Source organism: Monomorium pharaonis, chromosome 2, assembly GCF_013373865.1.
Source record: "Monomorium pharaonis isolate MP-MQ-018 chromosome 2, ASM1337386v2, whole genome shotgun sequence".
NCBI classification, from domain to species: domain Eukaryota; kingdom Metazoa; phylum Arthropoda; class Insecta; order Hymenoptera; family Formicidae; genus Monomorium; species Monomorium pharaonis.
The window spans coordinates 14717473-14741420 of NC_050468.1; the positions used below are offsets into that span (position 1 = coordinate 14717473).

Below are 23948 nucleotides of genomic sequence, written 5' to 3' on the forward strand. Positions count from 1 at the left end.
TAATTGAGAAAGAGAAAGAGAAGCGGCGGGTCCGCGGGATATGCGGATGTATTTACGTGAAATTGGAGAGAGAATTTAAAGTAAAGGTCGGTCCAATCTTGAAGGCGGTGAGATGGGAAGAGAAACGATTGCCCTTCTAGGGTGGAGAGAAAACGAGTTCACATGCGCATTGTGGTACACGACCGCACAAATATTACACTTAAGACACTCACACGACTTACATGATAAACACTGCGTATATATATATATATTTTTATTAATTCGCGCGTATAACGGCAAGAGAGAAAAGCAGTTTATATCGGTGTCAGCTGAGAAATTTTTCGTATGCGGGAAAATGCACGCAGAAACGTATTCACACTGGCAACTACTTTCCTTTCTTCCGTATATCCGCATTCACACGTGTCTGCCAGTGATTTGAAAGTTTGTTTAAGTCCAAATGTATAGTTGTAAACATATATACATATATGCATATGTATGTATATATGCATTTGTAAATAATTTTTTTTTAATATGCAGGACGAAATTGAAAGATATTTGTCGTAATGTGTTAGAGTTATATGCATATATATATATATATATAGAAATGTTTGTGTACATATATAATATATTTTACTAATGTATAATATATATATAAAATATATAATATATATTATATATAAAATTATTTATGATAATATAATATATAATATATGATATATAACAAGTCATATATATTAAACATAATTATATATATACACATACATGTATAGAAAACACACTCGCTGGCACGTATGGTGGAGAAGAAGCAAAACGGTCGGTCGTTATCATAATTTTCACCGAGAAAAAACCGAGCGAACGAATTGTACGACGGTAGGAATTTGTGTACACGAAAACGCGGAAGAACGGGGCGAGGTGAGGTATTTCCGAGAATCCCGGCACGTATGCAAGTGAAATGTACTTTTATCGCTCCATGCGAGAAATTCGCGATATACTTATCTTAAATCTTTCTCTCTGCTTCTCGTGGAAAACTTCAGTTTTAATTCTGGTCCTGGTCGTGACGTGACAAATTGCAATTGCTAAATTTACTCGGATTACAGTGTCGTATCTTTCCTCTCCTGGGCCTGAGAATGCTCGAGATGTGAATATGAATGGAGAACAAGTACATTTCCTCGCAATTTCTCCGGTTCTTTCGCGGCATTAGAAACAACTTCTTCCTAGGCGTCATAAAATGTCACCTATGCACAAGAAAACGCACAAGATTGTATGAATGAGACTTATAAGGATTCTAGATTAGTGACTTTTAACTTTTAACAATAACCGATTATGGCTACTAAACTATAAACTGATGTAGACAACAAATAAATCATTTAAAACATACAATTCTTTTATAGACTTCAGAGAAAAATATTTCTCAATTATCTATTTATTTAATATTATCTTTTTATTTTTATGACTTTACATATAATTGTATGTGTAATATAATAACGTGAACATTATAGCATGCTTTTGATGAGATATTGGAATATGGTTTTTGACGAGATATTTCTTTCACAAATTCCACGATCTATAAACTGGAGTTGTCCTTCTTTTGGATCTACATATTTTTTAAACGCGCATAACTTACGTATTTATAATGTCGACAAATTATTTTGTATTTAATATTTGTAGCATCGAATTTTATTTGCTTTGAGGATAGATTTGTACTAGGATCTGTAAGTGGTAATCGCTTTAGAGTCAGAATCGAGAATTCTCAAGAGTAAACATGGAGTCTTCCATAACGAACGCCACGCGAGAAAACTCTTAGAGGCGAATGCCGTTTTGTTCTAGTAATCAAGGGAATTTATCGAGACGCCTGTCTCCTAGAAGGAAGAAATTGTTTCTATTCTTATTACGATAAACGCGCGTGCGGCGATCCTATGTGATAATATGTAATGTATTACACTTACACACGTACACGCACACACACACACTGTTCTCGCATGCGCGTGGCACAGGAGCACAATAAGATTAGCCCTTTCAGCGCCTCGTATGGCGTCAACTTCGGTACGATCGGTACTTGATGATGATGCCACGCGTGTCACGTCATGGTATCATACGTCATCGGTGCTAAAGGGCCTCGAGAAGATGACGATATAATATGTTAATCTATAAGCAAAGCCCTAACGGCATTTGGACAAACGCCGACAATTTGGCGACGATGCGCGATGAAGTTCCATATTCGACTTAACGACAACTTTCTAAGGTACAAGGATAGTGAGAGTCGATAGAATCGAGCCTGAAATACCGATTATGGACCGACACACTTTTAGGGTTCCTGAACTTGATGTCTACAAAAATTATATACGTACACGTTATCGAGAGGGTGGCTGGTTTTTTTTTTTTTTTAAGTTTCACGCCGAAAACTCGGAATCGCGTTTTCCAAACCCGATGCGATCGGTCGGTCGTCGCCGTTATTGCATCAAATCTAGCAAAATGTTTCCTTAAAACTGTGATTGTTTTATCACAAAGCTACTACGTACTTCCATAAGAATGTTTATTATATTTTATTAGAGGAGAGTGTATTCTTTTAAAAGATATGTATTAGCGTAGAGTATCTCGTACGCGGAGAAATGAGTGAGACGCAATCCCGTGTTCTCGGTGTGACATCGGCAAAACAGCGGAAGTGCCTTCCCCTTGCACTCTATACACCATTCGCACACAGAGGACACACGTTTACAACAAATGCCTACATTTATTTAGACACGCGACACAGGAGCGAACCACTACAACAAAAAAAAAAAAGAATGAAGCTCTTACACAATATATATATATATATTATATTTATATATCCTCTTATCAAGATAAATTACATATATATATATATATATATATATACACACACGAACATGTGTTACGTATAATCGTTGTTGCATATAAGTTATACGCGATGCAACGAAAGGAGAAGGGAAAGAAGGACATACTCCACAAGGTAAACTAATTACACGTGTAGGAAATTATTTTGTGGACTATGTATCTGTATATATACATAACCATATGTACACACACACACACACACACACACACAAAATGTTCGAATATGCTAAAATGATGAGAAAGGGAGAGAAACGTTTTATGACTATACACGCATCAGATAGTATTTATTATTGTGTATTGTACTGTCTCTTATAATTCTTCTCATTGTACATTATTATACATATACGTATGTAAACATATATACACGCATACCCAGAGCTCACACATATGTAATACCGATATGTCGAGAGTACATTACGCACGTTCTCGGGAATGTAAAGAGATGCAAAAGTTAGCGCGCATCTTCAACAAATTGTACGCGCGCGCCAACAGTTCTACTTGGAGTATCCGAAAAAATTCTTTCGTTCGCATTACTTACCATACATTCGTGTTGTGTGTACTCGCGCGTATTTTTATGTGTGTGTGCGCCGATGCGATAGACTCGGGATTTAAACATCGTCCTCGCGTGAGGCACGACGAAAAGTGATGAAACGCGACAGCTTGCGCCGACTCGAGATAGAGAGATGTAGTCGATCTCGTCGGTCTCGAATGCGAACTTTTTTTTTTAGCGCGTGCACGCTCACGGGGTTTGTCAAGGAGTCAGCCAGTATTTGTAATAATAATGCTTGAGAAATGCATGAATATTTGTTTTATTAATGCTTCTTCTTATTTCATCTCTTTCTATGATAAAAAGAAAAGTGAAACAGAACTTCCCGAGACTCGCTAATCCCTTGTAATATTTATATTTATACATATATATATTATATATATATATATATATACTTGTGTATTATTCGATATTGCGACCATTATTGCTCACAATCTTAGCCTCGCTTCCTGCTTCCCTTGTTTTTTAATCTCCTCTCATTCGGAATCTATTCCGACTCGGTGCTTGTATCGTAACCACTTTCTTTTTAATTGTTTCTTCCCCCTTTCAATTTTCATTATTATTTCGGTGTTTTCATGTCACGCTATTTGTTTGCGTACCGATGTCGTACGATTATTCGCGGATCAGTTACACTTACGTTAATTTCGACGTTTTTCTTTCCCACGGACGCCCCTGAACCAGAGCGTCCCCTCGCCGTCACGTGCCCTTAGCGAAATTCCTGCCCGTCGTGGCATCCTCGCTCGCAAAAATCGTTGCGAGGAAATTAATTTCCCGTACGATTTGCGGCGACGGATTTTCCCGACGGATTCCGCCGAGAGCACGCGAGTTACGCCAAGCACGCGAGTCCTCTTTTTAAAGACTATGTAGATGTTAGCCGCTTTTATTATGGCAAACACCGTAAAAAGAGTGCCATTACAACTCACGACTCGCTGCCCTTTTTTTTATTCTTCTTGCCTCTTCTGTCCCTCTGATCTTTATCACTTCTCCTATTACGCCTCCCAACTTTCTTCACACCCTCACGGCTTTTCCCGCGCTTTAGTTGCGACATTCTTGAGACACGGAGGAGTTGTATCTGGATATGTTAATATCTCCCGATCATACGTCAATCCCTCTTTCGCCTCTCGATCCCGTTATTCTATACAATCGCCACATCAAGCTCCGTTTTCCCCGGCAAAGATGGTTGATCGTCATCGAGAAGAAGGTCGGCGCTCTTATCGCGTTTTATCTCTCGCAAGTCGTATATTTCGAACGTGGGGTAAGAATAAATTTTGAGACGCGATATGAGTTTCTGCTTATCGTTGATTTCGATCGGTAATCGTGCTAACGAATGGAGTTTCAAGTACGGCTTTAAATTAAACTCGCGGTTATCGTTGCCTCGATGTGACTCGATATTGTTTACGCTACGTTCGTAGTACACGGCTTCTGCATTTCCGGGAGACGATTTGAAATTTTGACTCGAGAAAATAGAATACGAAAAAATTGTTCAAAATAACAGTTATTATTCCGATTTATTGATAATTAAAGCATGTGATGTAACGGACTCGTTTCACTTATTGCGACCTTTTTCAAATATTCTGATATATCCTCACTTCATCATCCTGCATTCCCTTCGCTTCCTTTCCGGCTTTCTTTGTTACTCGCTAAGCCTGCGTAAGATGTGCGTGTGTGCCTAATGAGCTCTTCCATAATTGCTTGGCACAATGAGCCTCTTGTAAATATAAAATCTTGACGAAAAAGCTGAAGATCATAGCTCCAAAATGTAATCGCTTACGCGCACTACTATAGAAAAATTTTTTTTCAGAGACAATATCTATCGCTGCAATGTGTTGGAGTCATTGATCTTCGCAGATCGTAACGATGCTACGCAACTGCGTGATAAGTTAAGAGGCAGTAAATGACATTTTTATCAGTAATTGATCTCCTTTGTGCAACATTTATTATAATTCGCGGAGAGAAAGCGAGAGAGTGAAAGAGTGAGAGAGTAAGAGTGAGAGAGGGAGAAAGAGAGAATATTATAATAAATCCTGAAAATATTTTTATACAATGCCACAGACAGTAACAGCCATACATATAATGTTATGGAAAAAAAAAAACTAAAAGTCTAAAAATATATTTCGTCAGTTACAGCCTCGTACTTTATCGCAACAAAATAATTTTGCTAGCTGCTTCTAGTCGCGCTTCACTTGCCGCTTCCGCCACGTTCGGCGGGCAGAGCTACATTTCGCAGCGAATCGCAATCGGCAAATGATGTGGGCTGCTCTTCTCTTTTGTATTGCCGGCATAATTTCGCTGCGATTACAAACGTATCGATTGTGAACGATTCTATTCGATGTCGCGCGCGACTACGACAAGGACATCCGTTCTTGTTTTGAAAAAGTTGACACAAAAAAAAAAATTGTCGAATGCAGTATTGCGACTGTATACGTACACGCGCATCGAGTAAGCAAACGCAATTACGCGAAATACGTAAACGAAAATGTTTATGGCTCCGCGCTCACGGCACGGGGTGAATTAACCCGGAGCTGCAGTTCCACAATTCGCGGCGATTCGATTCGTCCATTGCCGTCCTCTCTAATCCTACACGGATACAACAAACGCAAATGATGGATACATGTGAAAAGTATATTTCAGCGCGATTGGATTCTCTCGCGCTATTAACGATTCGAACGGCGGCGATCTAGTTACTGCTCGTTTTGTTTGTCGCGCGTTAAACCACTTTAATATTGACAGAAACCAAGAGAGAGAGAGAGAGAGAGAGAGGAAGAGAGAGACGGCTTCGCGGTTTCCGGAAATTCTAGTATAGTAGTTTCGCTGTACTGTGTAATACGAGTAAGTCTCACTTGCTGCGCTCCACGGCTAATAAAAGTTATATGTGCTTTTGTAATATAGCCATCTTCATGATCCTTACTCCAGAATATGTATTTCGCCACTTAATAATAATCAATATATCGCTGTCTATTCTTCTTCTGCGCTAAAAAGAATTTGAACGCAAGCGACGCTTCTTGCATACCCGCATACCTGCGCCGATATTAAAACTCGACATGCAGCACTATTTCCAATGTAAGTATCGCAGTAGCACTTTATTGTATTACATATGCAAAGCTTTTAGCTCCATCGTCATTTATAATTGTACTTATATTCTATAATATATATTTAATAGGCTACTTTCTTATAGTGTTGGCACAGAATCACATACTCTGTAGGAGATACGGATTTTATGTGCTTACTTCAGTATTCTGCGTCTTTTTCCGTATATGACATATACTAGTTTAATAAGTAGCCTCCCCGATTTGCGTGCAGAGTGCATTCCCTGGAGACCAACGTGAGAATCAAATTCGCGAACGAGAATGTTTAAAGTTTCTGAAAAGATTGCGACATATTTCTGTGAAAAGTACGTAAAACGAATACTATATATTTATCTTGATATATGGGATGTTTCAATTAAAGATGTTTATTACGGTAATTATAGAGTTAAAGAAAAAACACGGAGATTAAGTTGAGATCTGAGAACATGATGATAAATTGTAACGAACAGTAACTTAACGAATAAGGTTTAAAAAGGTTGAACTTTCTGATTAATCTCTTCGACTTTATTGAAACCGCTTATTGTATCACGAGTTGATAAAAAATTTTAAACTTATTGGAAAGTGAGCTACGTAAATATATAATGAGAGATTTTTAAGAATTAAGAAGATTATAAGGTATCAATTTTTGCTCGAAGCGATTTTGATTTTACACAGATTTGGCTTTGATACTTTCTGGAAATGCACGTCGATCGCTCCAAATGGGAAGTCATCTGTATCTATTTGCCTGGTCAAACCTCGACAAAACTCGATATAGACACTTATACTATACTAGCGCATGCGACACACGGTGTACTTGAAACGCAAAGCTTCATTAGAGGAATGCACGCGAGAGAGCGTACTCGTTCGAAGGTTTCGCTGTTCCGTGGCCATCTCATTCGGGAGCCAGCCACGATTGTTGTATACACTGACAGAATAGGATACTTGATTCAAATAAACAGATATTTGAGTAGTACCAATAACAAATTTTATTTAAAAAAGAAACATAATATTTATTTTAAATAAGTAATATTTAAATGTTGTTTGAAATGAATATTAATTTTTTATGAAAGATGTTATTAGTACTATTCAAATAACTATTTATTTGAATCAAGTATTCTTTTCTGTCAGTGTAGACATGTATAGTTTGTTATACTATGCAGTGCCATATATACCTCTTCATTCGTTTGCAGCGCAAGAAAATGAATCGGCGTGCGCGTGCGACTCTTCTAACGACAGCGGCTCTGTACGAGACGAATGTGTGCCAGCCAAAGATATATATGTATCACACGTATCTATACATATATATACACATTTATACATACATACACGCCACTGATGCATGTTGAAGCGCGATCGTTCATGATCTCTCTTTCAACTTTCTGTTTCATGCTTGCCTTCGCCTGGATACCCCACCGCACGCGTCTCTCAACCGAAAATTCACCATGTGCATACCGTTTCCACCATCAAATCCCCACCGACGCTTTCATCCCTGCCGACGTCCTGTGTGGCCTATGTGGCGCCGATCCAATCTGTCTCTCCAATTGATCTCTCCCGAAACATCTCTACGATCCATCCATGACGGCTCTCGTCCGATCCCTCTTCTCGATCGAATTACACTCATGTGGCGATTGTGTGACAACTTTCCTGCTCGTACGTCGAAAATCTTCGCGACCAAAAAAAAAAAATATATATATATTCGCCACATGGCTTAATCAATATTGGAAAAAAAAAAAAAAAAACGAAACGTTCTATCCGTCGTCTATCCGCAAAACTATCCCCGTGCGCCTCACGATAAACAACAAATGTGTAATAATGAAACGCGTATGCACGGATCATCAATATGGTTGGTTGCACGCCACTTAAAACCGATGCGAAATCGTCAATCATTTTTTTTCGCGTTCGTTAACCAATCATGGACGAAACTACGGTGATGGGTTGTCGGTGCTTCTCCTCTCCCGTCTCCCTCTCTTTTTTTTTTTGTTTCTCACAATCGCCGATCTCGTTTCGTGCGTTGGTGGCCACGCCGAATCGTTTGATAAATATTTGGCAAACGAATGAACAAAATAAAATGACACACGGATTCGAACACCGTGCAAAAATGGCGGCTCGCGATAAAATGAAAAATAAACGATATGATAATATCGATTATATATATATATAATACATTTCGTGGATGTGGGTGGCGGCGACCTGATACATGCGTTCTTGTTCTCTGGCTTTATCACGTGCTTCGATTCCGACCGGTGATTGATTTTTCCCGATTTTGTCTCTATCTGACCGTGCACACATCTATACATATATATATATATTTAATCTTCCATTTTTGATATATATATATATATATATATATATAATATATTATTTATAATGGATATATATATATATATATACATAAACTCTTAAAATGCCACTGGCTTGGTATGTGTGCACCGCCGCCGCATTATTTCGATATGCCCGCCCATCAAATCTCGATGCCCTCGTGAACAAAATCGGAATTAATGCCTGCGCGGCACACCCCGGTACATGTATCCGCCGTTCAGCGAAATTTAAATTTGTGTATATAATATTGCGTGTACCCGAATATGCACATGTACGTTTCGCGCACCCTCCACACGCGCGTGGCGACCAACGCTCCGAAATTCCCTCCTCGTTTGCACGACCATGCGTGTGAACAAACTCGGGGAAAAAAAAACAATAAATAAATAAATGAACGACGGGCGCGACGACAACCCGACGATTTACACTTTCGTTTTCTGTAATTTACGCTTTCATTTTTCTCGCACTTTTTCACTCGTTACTCGCGTTTACCGGCGCGTTTATCGGAACAACGAACGCGCTGCAACTGCAATTTAACCGACGACTCATCATGTTCCACCGTGGAGTGCTTGATTAAAAAAAAAAATTATAATAATGATAACAATAATAACAAAAAAAAAACCGCAAAATTAAGTGAATGATACGCATAAAAAAAATTTTGAAACTGAATGATAAAACGAATTCGATCTCACTGCCGTACATGTACCTGGATGCTCCTGGAGGACACGCTTCACGCGTGTCTCCTTTTGATCTGGTGCCTTCTCCACTGAATTCAACCGACTGTGGTAATGAACGATCACCAAAAAAAAAAAAAACTACCGATACTACTTGAAAAAAAAAAACCGTTCGAACACTGCCTCGTTTGCTGCATGTGGATCGCCTTAGCAGCCTTAGCCACTGTCGGGGCCCAAATGGTCCCCCAAAACGCTCACTGTGTCGTCTACACAGACAGCTGCGGACAGGTAGACTCATTATTGTAACCAGTTTTTTATCCGGTCTCGAATTTGCATCACAAGCGTCGTTCGGGTATATAATCGGATGAAAGAATTTTTAGTGTGCATGCGTATCGCCATACTGGCCCCTCTGTTCGGCATGTGTTTCCCTGAAGAACGATTACGAAATCGGCGTAATCACGGCTGGTTCCACTGAAGATCGGACTTCAGGGTGTCCGTCATTGCCTTCCTCATTTTCGCATTGTTTCTGCATAACATTGCGCGAATGATGAAGCTTCTACACGTTATAACGCTCGTCTCTTTCTTTCTCTATCTAGATCGATCCTGCGGGATAATCCTCTTTGGATTTTAAAAGTTTGGAAATTACGTGGCGCTCTGATGCAAGCTCGAGCTTTAATTGCTGCTAACCTTCAAGGTTAACGAGGGAAAAGGATGTTGTCGCGGATGTCGCTCGATGAATGAAACAGCTTTCCTTTTTCTCATGCACTGCTTTAGAACGGCAGGAAAACGTGACATTCACACCTCTCTTTGTTCGGGGAGCGAAACGTAATCCGCATCTCTCGGTAACCTTGGCTAACACGTAGCTTTCGGGGGCATCTCCCTCACGACTGCTCACCGCAACTATAACTGCGAATAACCACTGCCTTATCTGGTGTTTGTCTATTATTATTATTATTATTATACCAATAATTATTATGCTATTTCGAAAGCGTTGTCGTCACCTTCGCCCCCCCCCTTGACCCCCCCCACAACAAACAACAAACATACACACCCATACATATATAACGTGCACACGACAAATCTAATCACGAAGAAAGAGATGCACGCTTCTTATACAGTAATTAGTATGACTAGTACTTTTGCCATATTAAACGGTTTGCCATGTATCTATATATTATACATATACATATTATATATCTATCATGCCATTGTCTTGAAACCGCTTGTCTGATTAACGTTGCGCGTTATTTGTGGATGAGGATATTGTCGGGATGTCTTTTAAACATTTCTTTGTATTTCGTTACGACTGAATCTAATGCTACGTCTGAGAGCAACTTCCATCCTTGTACGCTTCAATATCTACTTGTTTATTTTTTTCTCTCTTGCAGTGCATCTTACCGCAAGTAGCAATTACGATATGGACAGCTGTTACGAGTGTCGGGCGTATATACTGCATGCTCATTAATATTATAAAGCTAAGGGAGCGCGTATATCAAGAAACCAGAGGGCATGAAATATTTATTTCTAGCTCACAAACTTGCTCTCGATATGTGCACATTATGAATCTCTCCTGCTACACATGTCTTAATAATCACAATTTTTTATTGCTTGGCATAATTGGATGATTTTTATTTCTAAAGTATTAACTCTTAGAATGCCGAATTTTATGTATAAAGTATCAATGTCTGGTTTTCCGGACATCTTTCTATATAAAAATTTACAGAAAATTAAAAATGACAATTTTTACTTTTAACTTTATATTTAACGTTATTAAAAATAATTATTTTTTTACGTTTTCGAATCTGTTATTTAGTCTTTATAAATCGATCTTTTTCTAGCACTGAAAGGGTTACAAACATGTTTCTATTTAAAATATTATAAATATTTTAAGGTAAAAAGGTGTTGAATTTAACATAAATTTATTAAACTTCAAATTCTCTTCTGATATTTACAATTGATTTTTTTAATGTGGGATTATATCACTTATATGTACCCTGTTATTCATTTTATACTAGTATAAAATATATAATAATGAAAACTATATGTAATAATTTATACACTGAGAAAAAAAAAACTAGATTCAAATAAATATTTCTTGGAATAGTGCTAACATTATTTTATAGAAAATCAATAATATTTATTTAAAACAACTACTAGTCTTCTATAATTTAGAAAATATTATTTGTTTGAAATAAATATTATTGATTTTCTATAAAATATGTTATTAGCACTATTCAAAGAAATATTTATTTGTATCTAGCAATTTTTTTCTCAGTGTATATACACATTCCATCTTTTTATGTATCAAGAAAACTTCAAAAAGTATAACTTTTCAATTTTAATATCAAGTATTTTTATTGTTTTCAAAATTGTCCAATTTTATCATTAAACAAGAAGAATTTTAGCAGTTAATTAATCTTTTTTTAAAATACAGTGCTTACTCGTATCCTCTGGTTGGTATCGCATGCATCGCGTTGATATACACACGGAATTCGCAATATTTACCGTAATTTTCAAATTTAAATGTGTCGTGCGTGCACATGAGTTCGTCGAATTTATAATTATTTAAAACACTAAAAAATTTCCCGAAAAAATTATTTCGCCGGAGCTGTCCGAATTTTCATTGGGCAATGACAATGGCGTGATTTACGACAAGTAGATTCAAAAGTTGCTGTGAAAGAGTCGGCTTTTGCGACGGAACATTGACGCAACATTGACGTACAACACTGTTCTTCCATTTAGAACGTTTACGAGTTACGGGTGTGCTCTTGCTTTCCGAATTAGCATACATCTGCGAAAAGTGATGTTATCCCGTTAAAAAAAAGTCGAAGCAAACTGACGCGAACAGAATTCGAGTAATTTTCAATGAAGGACGGGTGTCTGCCTTCGAAGATCGATCTCGACCGACTTGAGAGTCAAGGCCTTTGTCACGACTTAGAGCAAAGATACACGCAGCTTTCAGTTGAATCGCTCATTTCCGCTTATCTGATCAAAGAACGTGTCTATTACGCTTGCACACTGATTGCTTTGGACGCAATTAACTTCCGACTGTGAGGCACAGAAATATAGTATACATGGGCATGGAGTGGAAAGAAGCGCGTGCGAGCTTACGTTCCGACCGTTATTCGAACCAATCATCATTTCCATTCTGTGACAAGGCTTTCCTCGCGCACGGAAAAAGAATAAAGAAAACGATCGGACCTGTCGATCGTTGCGCATCTACAAATAGTTTCTTACCCACATATTTTGGCTAGCTCTGTCGTTATGGTTGCGGAGTCGCAGTTGACATAGTGTGTTGAACTTATTTGCAGTAGAATATTATTAATTTGACAGCTTTACGACATCCCACATCCATATTATACGATATTGCCGATAACCGCTGACTATCCAATTTTCCACCCTCCCTCTCCCCCTTTCGCCATTCCTGCCGCTCTCCTCGTCACTTTGGTTCGCTGGCGTGGATCACCCGGAGGATCCTTTTCTCTTCCGTAGCTTCAGTAGTGAGTGGATGTGTGTGTTTCTCGGTCCTGGGATTCACGCACGCGAACCAAATCGACGGTGAGCCGGCTCTTGGCAGCACATTAACGCTTGGGTGATGACACTGTTATTATCGTCGCTGATACACGACCGCTCGTCGTCGTCGTCGTCACCGGTCCGTCGTCGTCGTCGTCGTCGTCGCGAGTCGGAGATTCGATCATTTAATCCTTCACACTTAATACGATCGACTTTTCGAGTAACACCGATGATCACCCAAGCAACGATTCCCCTTCTCCCGGGCCATTATTTGCATGACCAGACTCTGTGTTCGTAGCGAGTTATCTCTTATGCAATTGCAAGAATTGTTTATTATAATTATAATGGTTAATATTATGGTTAAACCACTTATTACTAGCGTTATTATTACGATTATTATTATCATACTGTTGCTATTAATGCTATTATGACTGTTATCATTCTTATTACTATTATGTTTCTTTAACTTTCGTTAACTCCATTATTATTATCATGATTATTACGAGTGCGCAGGATGATCTTTTGCCGAGATTGTCGAGAGTTATATCACAAAATGAGTTATTAGCAGTTACATTTTTCGTGATACATTCTCATATATTTTGCACGCTTCTATGGTGAGCCTATGGTATACTTTCGCGCGATTATACCTGATTTCTTTATTAATTTTTTAAAATTTATTTTTTCGTACATATCTGTCTGGTAGGTTGTTAATGCTTTGACCTAACGTTTTGCTAACACGAAAACCGTACTCTGGAATTTGATGTTTATTCTATTTGCTGCATTTGTCTCTTATATATATATTATATATATTTCGGATATACGAATAATTCTTTTAGATACGAGTGTACGTGTGTGTTTCCGTGTGTGTGTGTACATATAATATGCATATATCTTTTGTCGATGGGTAATAAAAGGAACGGACAGTAGCTGTAGCTGGGTGGAGTTTTCGCTTCACTTGGGTTCACTTTATTCGTATTCTTTCGATAGCCAATTTTCTACAACTCGCATTTATGTACTTTCTCTTTATCATTTGCCATTTGTTTAAATGTGGAATTACATTACGCGTTCGCGAAAAAGTATTGCCCGCCTACATACAATTCGAGGAACGGCTTCAAACACTTTTTTGCCTCCGTTGATACATCTGGTGTGTCTTAGCGGTACACGTAGTCGCGTATTATATGCGTATGCGTACATATTATATATATACATACACACATTTATATATGTAATTATCTCGCGCAAATCGGGTTTACATTACGTCGATATCCAACGTCGTTTTCAATCGGAAACGAGAGTGACGGAGAGAGGAAAGAGAGACTTGCAGAGAATTTCAAATATTCCTGCCAGAATATTCTTTCCGTTGCTTTCCGTTGCCAATATATTTTGTTAACACTAAAATTTCAGTCTAGTCATTGTGCTGAATGGCCCGTCGAGAAGAGGGCTTTCCAAACTTGATTCGCAAATTCTGTATAAAGACCACAGCGTAGAATATACACACATACGTTACGAAGTGATTACGTACGAACGTATATCAAGTGCATCACGATCGGAATTAATATAATTGAATGTGACAATTACTATGCTGAATATTTTAGTTGGAGAATCGTGGATTTTACTTTTCTAGAATTTTCAGTGAAATTTGCGAATCAAATATCCTTGTTTTTTAGGCGCGCTCCTTGCATACGTTGTGTCTGGAATATCACGATTAGCATAACGAAACAGTGTCATATACACTTAACGGCACGCGTTATAAACATAAGAATTCCCTTAATTCTAAAAGTCCAAGTCAAACCAATTTTGCAAATCCCGGCAAACCGTAAACGTATCCATTTGGTAGAGTTAACACGATTAGATGCAATACTCTATTGCAGTCGATTAGAATTATTTTAATTTTACACCGTAATATATACATACAATAGGAAATGTCTGTCCTGTTTAAAAACAAAAAGTTCTACTGCAAATTTATCACTTAATTCGTATGTGCGAATACTCGATGGTCGTATTTTATAGCGCTCTTCGCTTTTATTTGGTTGCTCAACAATTCAGAATAAGTGTCTCGCTTGAGAAATTATTCTTCTCACGAATATCAATCTGACCGCACTGATTATTCGCACATCAGTAGCAATTAATTAATATCCGTATACGAACCGGTCTTCTAGAGCATGTAATGAACCATGAATATGCTCTAATAATGAAGAATTTGAAGTGTGTGGTTGTGCGAAAGATCTCGGTGATCGTAGGAATGCTTAGAAATATACCAAGACACTCGATTCTATTTTTAATTAACAAATAGAAAAAACGTATATCGCGAAATGCTAAGTCTTAAATAAGAAAAAGGAAAAGGAGAACAAATATTTTATGATATTCCTTTCAGATCAGAGTTTATTACAATTGGATGTTTACGATTTCTCGATAATACCGATGAACACAAATGTAATATTTACTGAGAGGTATTGAACAACAACGCGCTGATGTTTATCCCCATTTGTCCGGCGATTAATACTGCCGTGCATGTATAAACTAATTCTGTGATTAACGAGTATGAAAATAAATGTGTAATGTCGTTATAACGCACTATTTCAAATCCACATCGACACTGGAGTCAGTTGGATTAAATTATCGGGTACTGGTATTTTCGAGCAGTCCTAAATGAACGAGAGAGAAAGAGAATGATATGTGAAATACGATTGTGAGTTGCGTGTGTGTATGTGCATGAATGATTCTCGTAAGAGCGTATTATGTGTGAGGTACTATAAGTTTCTTTTTTTTTTTTTTTTGCAAACCGTTCACTGTTTGCCGGTCTCACCAGCTATAAGAGTATCTGGCACATTTTCTTTCAGTTACTGGACACCCTCCCGGTGTGCCAAGATTTTAATCGACAAGTGTGCAACCGTCCCGCCTGCAAGTTTATTCATCTCAGTGATGGTAAGTTATTCGTTATTGGGAAGTACGGGCTGGTCGAATGGAAATGCAGAATAAGGGCTGTCAGTTCGTACGAATCCAGCAAACTCAGATATAACTGCCGCATAACATAGACGTAACGTCATTATATTTATGCTCAGAGGATAGACAAAATAATGTAAACAGCTGGAAAATACGCTGTTCTTATTAATAAGAGGTTGACTCATCACTTGTTTTTAATACAAATTTTATTCTTGTTTGGAATAAGATCAATAATGTAATGCTATACTATTCTTCTAGCAGAACACTTTTTAAAATATATTGGAAGAGAAATTCTGTTTTTTACTCTGGCTTTTAAAATTGCTTGTATAAACTGGCTAATATTTAAGTTAACCTGACTGGGAAAAGGTTGAAGTTGTTGAAGAGGAACAAAGAGAGTAATTTTAGAAAATAATGTAAAGAGAGCAGATTTCTTTTTTCAACATCACTTATACAATTAATCGACAGATGCTAAAAACAGTATAACATTCCACTAGTAATTATTCAAGCATTGCATGATTTTATTTCAACGAGAATTGAATTCGTATTAAAGATGGATTAATCTTTTATTAATAAAAACTAGTATCCGATAGATGTTTATATTATTTTGTCCATTTCTTATACATATTATATAGCATTTATATCTGCGTTTGCTAGAAAACGATGAAGATTATTGTAAGAAAAAATCTTCTGGGTTCATAACTTCGGCTTGACATTAGTTTTAAGATACGGTATATTTCATTGTTCATATTTTTAAAAAATTAATGCTGCCGTATTTCATTATTTATATTTTCCTCTATGTTTAATTAAAATTTATTAATCTTCAATATTGGATTATCTCTTCGATGATATCTCTTATGTTTATATAGCTTTAGCTCTTTATCTGGTTTAGCACATTTTACTCTCCGATCGAGAGAGTTAATATTGAAAAATTAAAGTGCGAAATCATACGATTACGTTTGCTGCTGAATGTGCAGCGAGAAATGTGAGAATACGAGCCAATATCTCAGGGAACGTTTGACTCGTCCAATTGATATTCATCGAGCACCTTGGCGATTTTCAAATTTCTCGTCGGTCACACGGATTGATATCGGTAACGAGATTTCCGGTAAAATCGGCAGTTTGGTAAAGTAAGCGTATCTCGAGCGACTGACGGCAGAAACCCGACTATTGAAATTCCTGCGCGAACTATTCCCTTCGAGCATCGGCGATTATAGTCTTGTCTTCCAGTCGCCGATCGATTTCTCGCAAATTTGTCAACTTTGTGTACATCGCAATTACGCATTTTACCGCTTGAAAGAGCCTGATTGTAAGCTCTACGTTTTTTACTTTACTTTCGCGTTCTGCGACATCGTCAACGGTGTCGATCATCTTCATTATTATCCCCCGCATTATTACATGCCACAGTTATAGCACGGCTCGCTTTCACATTTAGTACGCAAATGATCTTTGCGCATGTAATGAGAATCTCCCTTTTGTCAAGCTGCTGTGTCAATTAGATCCTATTCGCGATAATGAGCAAGCAATATTACTCAAGATGTGAACGAGGAAGCGCGCTTCTCAGCTCCCCAAACAATTAGCGATACTTTTTGCACAATCAGTTGCGGACAATGTACAATTGAATAACGAGCATTATTTCTACCGTTACAAATTTTCATTTGAATTTCTTTGATACCGCTGAACGATTGAGAATATTTATTGTCGCACTCGATGAATATTACAATCAATGTCGAATTTCTTTTTTTAATTTCTTCTCTGAATATTACACAATTTGTCAATACTAATTAAAAGGGAAAGTATTTTCAAGTTGAGATGGAATCTTTTTTATGTTTATTATACGTATTTATTTCTGTGCTTCTGAATGCTTTGTACATATAATTCATTACTTTTACGCGTATAAAAGAATTCTTCAATGACTCCGACATACAAAATTTCTAGTATTTATAATGGTTGTCAGAAGAATTATATATAAACGTTATGATCAATTCTTTATAAAAGAAATTCGCGGGACAAAATTGTCGAATAATGTGTACAAAGTATTAAATAAAAACTCTATTGAAATAATGTTCATGATTCGGACACTCTGGAGCTTATCGGCTTTATAAGTTTAATGGAGGAATATATTTTAATTTTTACATTTGCAATTCAAAAAATATTCATATTTCAATCTCGGAACATTCTTTTCACTGTAGTCTTTACGGATGAAGAAAACGGACTGTTTCCATACGCGGAAAAACATTCTTTTTCTTTTCGTTAAAACATTAAAAAATTTAGTTGAATGCAGATCTAAAAATAACTTTGGTATTCTAACAAAGTTATTTTCATTATGTCTAAAATTTCTACATAATTATTTCGATCTAATAAAATTATTTTGAGATCTGTGTCTAGCTAAACTTTTAGATATGCCATCATTTCCTCATTACCAATGATATACGCGAGCAACCGACTGATCGGCTTCTCTATGAATTTTCAGGAAACGTGGAGGTGATCGAGAACCGCGTAACGGTGTGCAGGGACGCAGTAAAGGGCGCGTGCATGCGACCTCAGTGTAAATATTACCACATACCGGTCGCGTTGCCGCCGGCGCCTCTGATGGCGATCGCATCGTCTGCCTCGCCCTAGGGGGCTGCTTGCTTCCGCCAGCGGCCAAGGCATTGGCACCGCGCGGGGTAACGAGGAAGAGGAAGAACTCGATAGGCTTGCGCGAACACGCATCACCCCCGTACACGTCGGGATTGTGCGTCGGCATCGAACGGCGGCGAACAAAGCGGGCGAAGAGAAGAAACGGAGGCGCCGAGCGGGCGAGGAACGTCATCGATTCTCGTCGTCGATTCGATTTAGCTTCAACAGCACGTCGATACTCCGCCTCGACGCTCCTCTCTCCGATGCTACACGCTCATAATGCACACGCACGTTCAGGTGACAGGGGAGGGAAATAGCGCGCGGCACAGGAAGAACGAGGGACGGAGAGAAAGACGGCGCCGAAGAGGTTTCCGTCGGTCGGCGTCGAGTCGGAAACGGGGAAGGAAGAAAACGTGTAAGCCCGAAAGTTCTTCTTGTACGTAAAAAAAAAAAAAGAGAGAGATAGAGGGAGAGATTGTTGCCGACAGAGAAGACTGAGGATCGAGGAAAGGCGCGGGCAGGTGATCGGGATCGCTGAAGGCTCCGAATCGTGAAGGTTGAAAAGTGCAGCGGTCCGCCGAATCGTCGAAGTATTCATTACGAGCTAGTAGGCAAAGTCTTCCTTAACGTCTTTTTTCTCTCTTTCGATTTATATTTGGCTTCCCAGTGGTCGTCGTAGCACAGGCAAAGCTCGAGACGGTTCGGAAACCGGTGCGGCGTTTCAAAACCTTCGCGATATCCTTTTTTTTTCTTCCGCTCGTCAACCCCGCTTGTCGAGCCGGGGTGTCGAGTGTCGAAGAGCATCGACGGGAAAACAACGGCAACGCTTTGGGGTCCCAATGGGGGAACGGAACATCAAACTTGAATACGTCGGGACACGTTGCTCTCGCGATCGCGAGCGAGTTAGCGAACAATGACCCGCGGTTCGGCGTCGTTCAAGTTTCTACGACTTCTGCGTCGTTGGCGAAGTCGCGCCGGCCACGCTCCTTCCTCGGTCTTCATCAGTAATCGATAAATGGTAACGATAAGTTTTCTCGGGGGCGGCAAAATACAGCTGGGGAGAAATAATTTTCATTCTGGAATCTTGCTTTTTATCACGCCGATGTTTCGAATACAATTACTTTTCGTCTTACAACTTGAAAAGCGAAAGAAACGAGATGTCGCGTACGAGACGCGGTTCTTCCTCGTCTCTTTTCCGCCGTGAAGTGAAATAATTGTTTTATTTTTTAAAGCTATTAATCGAGATATTTTTTTTTGTAACAGACTGTATATTCCACGCTCGAGAACGTTCGTCCACACACGATTTTCTTCCTCTTCCCGATTTGCCGCGTGCATTCAGTGTCTTCTTTCGCCGTGACGCGTGATGCACGTTCGCGCAACGCGAGACATGTTTGTAAGAAAAACCGGAGAGAGTTCGTCTTGAAATATTGTTCTATAAAGGCGTATTAATATTATACATATAATTATATATAATTATATATTTACGCCAGATTCCGACGTAAAGAGAGAAATCGTAACCTTTTATCACATAAGTAGACTAGCTAGGGGCCGCGAATCAGCGCGAAATGAAACAAATGATTCGAAGAACACTGATCCTGAGAGGAAGGAGAGAAAACGTATATATAATACAAAATATATAACGACGATAAATATCACTGAGATGGTGAGAGAATTTACACGAGATATGATATAACGCGGCGAACGCATAACGAAGTTTTTTATACTCGTATATAACACAAATCTCAATTATATTTTGTTTTTATGATAATAATGTAAACGCCTGTGTGTATATACGTACGAGGAGAGGCATGTATATGTATATGTATGCATATGCGAGAGGGTGTAACGATTTCGCTCGAAGGGGAGCATAATAGTTATCGGCGGATTGATTGGCGACAATTAGTTGAGCGGAGCGAAGTAATGGTCGGAAATGGGAAACGTCGGAGTTTCAGAAACTGCGAAGCGATCGATTCTCTCTCGTACGAGAGGAACAGGAAGCCTTAGAACGTGGTTTACGCCGGCTATTTGACTTTCGACCGTCTTACTTGATTCGCGAGAAACGAGCAAACGCCGAAAATCGCACATTCTATAGGCTGGTAAACACTAATTAATTACTACACTACGACAAATGTATATGACAAATTTATATGCATACGATAAGAAATTATATTTAATTAAAGATAGACTTTCAGAAGGAGTTGGGAGTTGCAAAACAAGAGCGATCGCGACAGGAGAATATCGCGAGGTAATTCTTGGTAACGAACGAAAGCTGCCGAGAGAAAGACGAGAGAGGAATCGTTTTATATCTGCTCTTCGAAACAAATGAAAAAAAAGAAACAATCGATCTGTTGGATCGCGTGTATAGGTTTACACGATCGGTAGGGAATAAGTTTATACGTTGTTTCAGTCTTCGTAAATGCGCGACCCTTCGTTAATACTTTAATTGTTGCGTTAATATCCTTTAATCTTAATAATTATTCATTTCCCGTGAAGGACCCCCCTCCATCGATCGAGTCTTTCGTCATTAAATGCATTCTTCATAACTCTTTCTCGTGCACGCTTAATTACATATTCAAAGCTATTCTCTACACGATTACGCGTGCACTCTGCATAAATACATATATATATATATATATTCGCGTTTGCGAATTTCTTTTCACACACATACATACACATACACATATACACAGTTAAAAATTTAAACGATACATTCTCGCGTCCAGAAAAAAAATATTCCGAACAATATTTTTTTACAAGGTATACATATATACGTCGAAAATATTAATGTTAAGGCACGCTTGCGCGTTAATAAGACCTAATTTTCTTGAAAGTGTCTCACGGACTGGTTGCTCCCTAGAACTTGTTCTGGAGAGCGACTCTCGGAATCTAATCTCCAAGTCTGCGACCAGCCTGAGACTTTGAAAATTTCACCATATATGCTAACACTTACAAATACGTGGCAATGCTTGAAAGACATTTTACCGTCCAGGAGAGGCTTACACCAACTTTCCCGACCAACGACACGATATGATCTATCGAATATTCATACCGAAATATATTGCGAAATGAAAAATGCACTTTTGAACTAGTCATGATGATGGGACAGGATCCTTCACGAACTTCCCTTTTTGTATTATCATAGATACATTATATTCTTTAAATTTTTAATCTAGTTAATGCATTAATCGTTTAATCGATCACTTTGACGATAGTATAATTATTTAAACGAAATTTAGGAATATAACAAAGTACTCTAACGACAAAGTAAGTATAAGCCTACGGATATAATAAATAAAAAACATTAAACAAGTGATTAAAGAGTTAAGCAAGTAAATGTTCCTGTACAGCATTTAAGAATCAAAGGACACTCTTATCAAAGCAAAAAGAAAAAACAGATTATACACCTTTGGTATTAGAAGGGAAAGATCCGAGGCTGCCAATAGGCGCGAATATAGCTGGAAGTTCAACTTTGTAAATTACTCGTGTATATAAAAAAAAAATAGTATTATTGCGTGAGAAGTAAACTCTCGAGATTTTTAGAGTAGGCAGAATTAAAAGTACTGAAGATTCTAGAAAACGTCATCGGTATTCAAGTCGTTCGTTAAACAAATCTGCGGACGAGCGGAGAGGGCGTGTTTTATACGCGTGTTACAGTAATTCATTTTGTAACTTACATGTACTCCTTTGCGATGAACCGTTTAAATCTTAGCGTTGATCCTTCTCAAATGTTTTCTTCCCTTTATTGATATACTTCTCTCTCGGCACTGTGATTCTAGTCATGTGTTCGAAATCATTAATAATACTTTCTTCTTTTTTAATATTGTCGCTTCTTAATATTCACGATGAGATTCATAATTTTCGTCATTTCGAAAATTACGTTCGTAATTTTCGTTCACTTTTCCATCTTTAAAGTGTCATTGCAATAGGTACCGCTATATAAGCGCAATTCAAGAGGGATATACATGTAAATTCATCGAAACGAATGGGGAAAAGACATAGGAATGAGTTCCTCCGTGCCCATACTTAGTATGTATATAGATTTAATTAGATACGCATAGGAAGAGAGAGAAAGAAAAAGAGAGAGAAAGATACATACGTTATATTATATAAAATTAAGTACAATAATCTATGAATGTCCATTTAAGTGATTCAATGACACCACGAAGAGGAGAGCGAAATATTTTCAATTGTGATTCCACTTAGAGTATACTCGATATTTTCTCTTAGAGACCCGGGGGCCCTCCGCACTCCTCGTCTTCGGGATATTTCTTCTTCTTCTACTTCTTCTTTGGTATCGGTAAACCGCAATTAAAGATCCGTTTACTACGTCTTTGTATGGAAAGAGACACCAAGAGCAGGAACGATATTCAGATTCGTCCCACTCGCTGCCAGCCGCTCAGCCTGTTTAGACGAGCAAAGTCCTTCGAGAAGTTATCGACAACTCCTCCTTTCGTGTCGTCTCGCGATGGTACGGTTCGTTAAAGCTCAGGTATGCCCTGATCCCGACGCGCTCGAGAACGAGAGAAACGACCGGGATGCCTTCGGCTTATTTTCGAACGGATTTTCCTCTCTAATCGCTAAACGATGAATTAGTTTTAGGTAAACGAAAACGGTCACATACAGATAACGCATCTAAGAGCGCGAAATTATAACGTCGGACAGTACTACCCGTCTTTCCCTTTAATACCAAAACCTCTTAGTAAATACACGATATATATATGAAACGAATATTATAATTAATAATATAATTATGCGAACAAAATGAAAAAGAAACAGATGGACAAAAAAAACGAAGGAACGATCGAAGCGCTATTCCGACTTACGGATGCAAATACCATGAGAGTCATTCTAAAAAAAAAAAAAGAAGAAGCGATAATTAAAAACAATGAAAAGACAATGAGAAACAAACGTTGTGACGAATCCACTGGAGTTAAAGCTTCCCAACTTGAGTCAAGGGTTTTAGCTGCTGCAGCAAGCAATCACAAAGCAAAACAATTATTTGTAATCGAGTAAAAAGTTTGGCCCGTGCGAGTCCGCCGTCGCGTCGCGTTCGAGCGTCGTTCGGCGTCGGCGTGCCTCTCGCGTCGCGACTCTTTGCGTCTCCGTGAGGAAAACCGACGACGCAAAACGGCGTTCGCGCAGCGGCACGGAATTCGCCAGGCGATTTATATATGCGCTGCCGCTTGTATATCTATATCTATATATAAAACAACAGAGAATGCCGCTTCGCATGGCCAACGGAATTGGTTGCTGGATCGCATGAGAAACGCGGATTACTCGGAGATAAAGGTTTGTCACATTGTCCGAACGTTAATTGGGGTTCTGTGCCGTTACAAGATTAAATGCGCGATATCCCTTTCCGCAGGCAGCTAGTTGAGAATTAACGAAAATTGTTGCGGCACTATTACGAAATCGGAGCACCTTTCCAAGCGCGTTCCA

The 23948-nt window shown here is 38.5% G+C and overlaps 1 protein-coding gene across 1 annotated transcript; it reads left to right on the forward strand.

The window, feature by feature from the left end:
• Positions 1 to 8840: 8840 nt before the first annotated feature.
• LOC118644589 (muscleblind-like protein 2) lies at positions 8841 to 23382 on the forward strand. The gene is made up of 3 exons (XM_036283421.1): positions 8841 to 9722; positions 15788 to 15872; positions 18361 to 23382. Exons 1-3 carry the CDS (start codon positions 9549 to 9551, stop codon positions 18507 to 18509), a joined length of 408 nt encoding a protein of 135 aa, XP_036139314.1. The 5' UTR covers positions 8841 to 9548; the 3' UTR covers positions 18510 to 23382.
• Positions 23383 to 23948: the final 566 nt, after the last annotated feature.

What these genes read in the sequence shown, in the direction of transcription:
- LOC118644589 (XM_036283421.1), top strand. Translation starts at nt 9,549, where the DNA reads ATGAACGATCACCAAAAAAAAAAAAAACTACCGATACTACTTGAAAAA. An exon ending in ACACAGACAGCTGCGGACAG is followed by an intron (nt 9,723 to 15,787) that starts GTAGACTCATTA and finishes ATTTTCTTTCAG; the next exon opens with TTACTGGACACCCTCCCGGT. An exon ending in GTTTATTCATCTCAGTGATG is followed by an intron (nt 15,873 to 18,360) that starts GTAAGTTATTCG and finishes ATGAATTTTCAG; the next exon opens with GAAACGTGGAGGTGATCGAG.